Below are 3,362 nucleotides of genomic sequence, written 5' to 3' on the forward strand. Positions count from 1 at the left end.
CAAGGCCACAGATTCGGATCCCTATATAGGGATGGCCAGTTAGCTCACTTGGGAGAGTGTGGTGCTGACAACACCAAATCAAGGGTTAAGAGCCCCTTACCGATCATCTTTAAAAAAAAAAAAATACAACATTATGCAATTGAAGAACATTAGGTACAAAAATAAAGATTCTACACACTTCCAGTGGTTAAGCAAAAAGATAGTCACCTAAAAAGGATCTGGAATCAGATTGACACTGGACTTCTCACCAATGCTAGAAGCTAAAAGGTATTCGAATAATACCTCACAATTCTGAAGGAAAATTGTTTCCAAACTAGAATTCGAAACCCAAAAGTGGAAAGAAGTAGACAAACATTTTCAGAAATGCAAGACTTCAAAAAATGTATCTCCCATGCATTGTTTTGTAGAAAAGCATAGGAAAATATACTTTACCAAAAATATGGAATAACAAAAAACAGGGAAAAAGTAGGATTTTGGAAATGAACTCAACTTAAAAAGAAGCAAAAAGAGTCCCCATGATGATAAGGGAGTTTTTCAGGATGACAGCTCCGTATCTGGAATGGAAGACAACCAGACCAGATTGGAGCTCACTCATACATGAGGTAGCTGAAACTGAAGACAGTTTAGACAATTGAGTGAGAGTTTCAGGATGAGATAATGTTAAGTACTGAAAAATCAAAGAGAAAAAGGACAATAATAAATTATGCAGAAGAGAAAAAGTGCTCATGATATATTGTTAGTAAATGGCTCGGCTGTGACTAGTATTTATGAAGTCATGATGATATAAACCGTAAATATTGATTGAATCAAAATTATGCTCTTACCTTACCAGGAAGAAGGCAGAAGGCTGGAAATATGAAGGAGAGCTAAATACTTATTTCCCACTAGAAGGAGTCAGTGATCTCTAAAACTCAAAAATCAGAAGCAAGTTCTTTAAGAGTGAGAGACATAGCATTAAAATAATCAGCTAAAAGAATTGGAAGTAGTTGCCTCTGAAGAGCAAAAAGTGAAGTAGTTAGAGGTGGGCTGGGAACTGGTGTCTTTTGTAACAAATGTTGATGAATTGTATGCATTTATAATTTTGATAAATGTAAAAACTAAATTGAGAAAAGCCATTTGATATTTCTGAAATTATTTCTTTATTGAATAAGAATTACAACAGTTAACAAAGATCATTTGACTTGATTTTAACCCAGATTTCTGTTTATTTCTTGGCTACTTTTTGGTTTTGGGGGGGTGGTTTGGGATGGGGGGCTACCATCTATTTGCTTGAATATAGGAATTTGGTTCCTTTAATAATTTGAAAAGTGACCTTACTAAATAAACAATTTAAAATGTATTCTAGGTGTGGCTTTAGCTGTTATTCTCTGTAATACCCGGCATATTAGTGACAGTGTTTTCCTAGAAGCTGCAAAGGTAAATGTTTTGGATATTGTTTATTATATAAAGGATGAATTATAAAGATGAATGGATCTTAAAATTAAAAGCTGAGACAGAATGGGTTAAATCTGCCTTATTAATGAAAAGAAAGTTACACATCCATTACTTTTTTGGTTTGCCTGTCTACTTTTGCATTAAATTAATTTTTTTAAATCATGACTTTCCAAGTGTTTGATTGTCAGCTGTGAATACTTTCATATTTATAACACTTAGACTGTACTTGCATTTTATATATCCAAAGTTAACATAATATGACGGCATAAATAAAATATAATTCTGTGTATATTTGTGATGGACAAGTACTGGTATTATTTGGAGTGCAGGCCCATTGGAGCTCCAGACTTTGCAATTGAGTTCTGAAGAACTCACATTAATACAGATATTAATGTCTATTTTCATAGTAGCTGTTGTAATTATGCCAAGCCCTGTAAAAAGTAGAACATATCAATAAATCTTTAAATGTGGTTATTTTTGTATTGTTTAGTGGTGAACAGTTTTATTTATTTTATTTTTTTTTTCTGTGACCGGTAAGGGGATTGTAACCCTAGGTTTGGTGTCGCCCACCGGCCATCCCTATATAGGATCCGAACCCACTGCCTTGGTGCTCCCAGCGCCGTACTCTTCCAAGTGAGCCGCGGGGTCAGCCCAGAACAGTTTTAATTTTTGTAGTGGTTTAAGTGTATTCCTGCAAGAAATAAAGAGAATTATTGTTACCTGTGTTATTCTGTTTCCCCAACACTTCTTCCATTTTACTAGGTCCTTATTCTGTTACTTAAACAAACAAAAGTAAAATGCTGTTTCTCTCTTCAGGCACTGACAAGTCAATTGACAGATAAAGAACTATCCCAAGGGAGACTTTACCCACCTCTTGCTAATATTCAGGAAGTTTCTATTAACATTGCTATAAAAGTAAGTAATAATTTATACCTCTTCACATAAATTCTAATGGTGTTTTCTTATACAAGTAATACAAGTTCATTAGAGATAAATTTGAAACATTAGAAGAGTGCAAAGAAATTTTAGGTCATTTGTATTCTTATTACCAGAGCACAACATACATTACTATATTGTGTATATTGCCTTCTGGTGTTTTTTCCTTGTAAACACACACACACATGCATGTAACACCTGTGCCTATTTTTATAATTGCTTTCTCACTGTACTTTTCCCACTTAGTATATTATAAGCCTTTTCCATGTAAGTCAGTTATTCTCATGTGTGAGCATTAATGCTGCGTGGTATTCTCTTTGTTATTATGTCATAATTTACTTGAATATAGGAATTTAGCTCCTTTAATAATTTGAAAAGTCACCATTTCTCTATTTTTGGACATTTGTTTTTAGTTTCTTATTGTTGGAAATAATGCTGTAGCGAACATCTTTATAGATAAATCTTTATGTGCATTCGTGATGCTTTTTCTTTAAGATAAATCCTAATCATAACAAAAGGTATTAATTAACATGCTTAAGGCTTCTGATGCATATTGCCAAATATCAGAATAAAAGCACTGATTTACATTGCTACTTAGAATTATTATTTTTTAAATCTTTTTCTTTTTTGGCTGGCCAGTGTGTGAACCTAAACTCCTTACCTTGGTATTACAGCAGTGCTCTCTAACCAACTAAGCTAACCGGCCAGCCGGTTTTTTAAAATCTTACATATTATATTTAGTAGGTAAAAATTGTATTTCATTATTTAAAGCATTTATTTTATTATTATTGGGACTGAAGAACTTTTGTGTGTTTATTCAGCAACTGTATTTTTTCTGTGAACTGCCTGTTCATTATCTTTGCTCATTTTTATATTAGGATATTTGTCTTTCAACTTTCTAGTATTGATTTATAAGGATTCTTTATATATTAAGGGTAGTGATCATCCTCTTTGTTATAGTACAGAATTTTCTTGTTTGTCATTTATCTTTA

At 32.9% G+C, this 3,362-nt stretch overlaps 1 protein-coding gene across 1 annotated transcript in view; it reads left to right on the forward strand.

Annotated features, from left to right (window-relative positions):
• The window catches only part of ME2 (malic enzyme 2, NAD(+)-dependent, mitochondrial), a 54,365-nt gene that overhangs the window by 44,141 nt on the left and 6,862 nt on the right, over nt 1–3,362 (forward strand). Inside the window, exons 13-14 of the mRNA XM_008588073.1 lie at nt 1,346–1,416; nt 2,251–2,349. Coding sequence (XP_008586295.1) covers nt 1,346–1,416; nt 2,251–2,349 — 170 coding nt within the window. The remainder of the gene's footprint in view (nt 1–1,345; nt 1,417–2,250; nt 2,350–3,362) is intronic.

This window comes from Galeopterus variegatus, unplaced genomic scaffold, assembly GCF_000696425.1.
Source record: "Galeopterus variegatus unplaced genomic scaffold, G_variegatus-3.0.2 Scaffold4665, whole genome shotgun sequence".
In the NCBI taxonomy this organism is placed as follows: domain Eukaryota; kingdom Metazoa; phylum Chordata; class Mammalia; order Dermoptera; family Cynocephalidae; genus Galeopterus; species Galeopterus variegatus.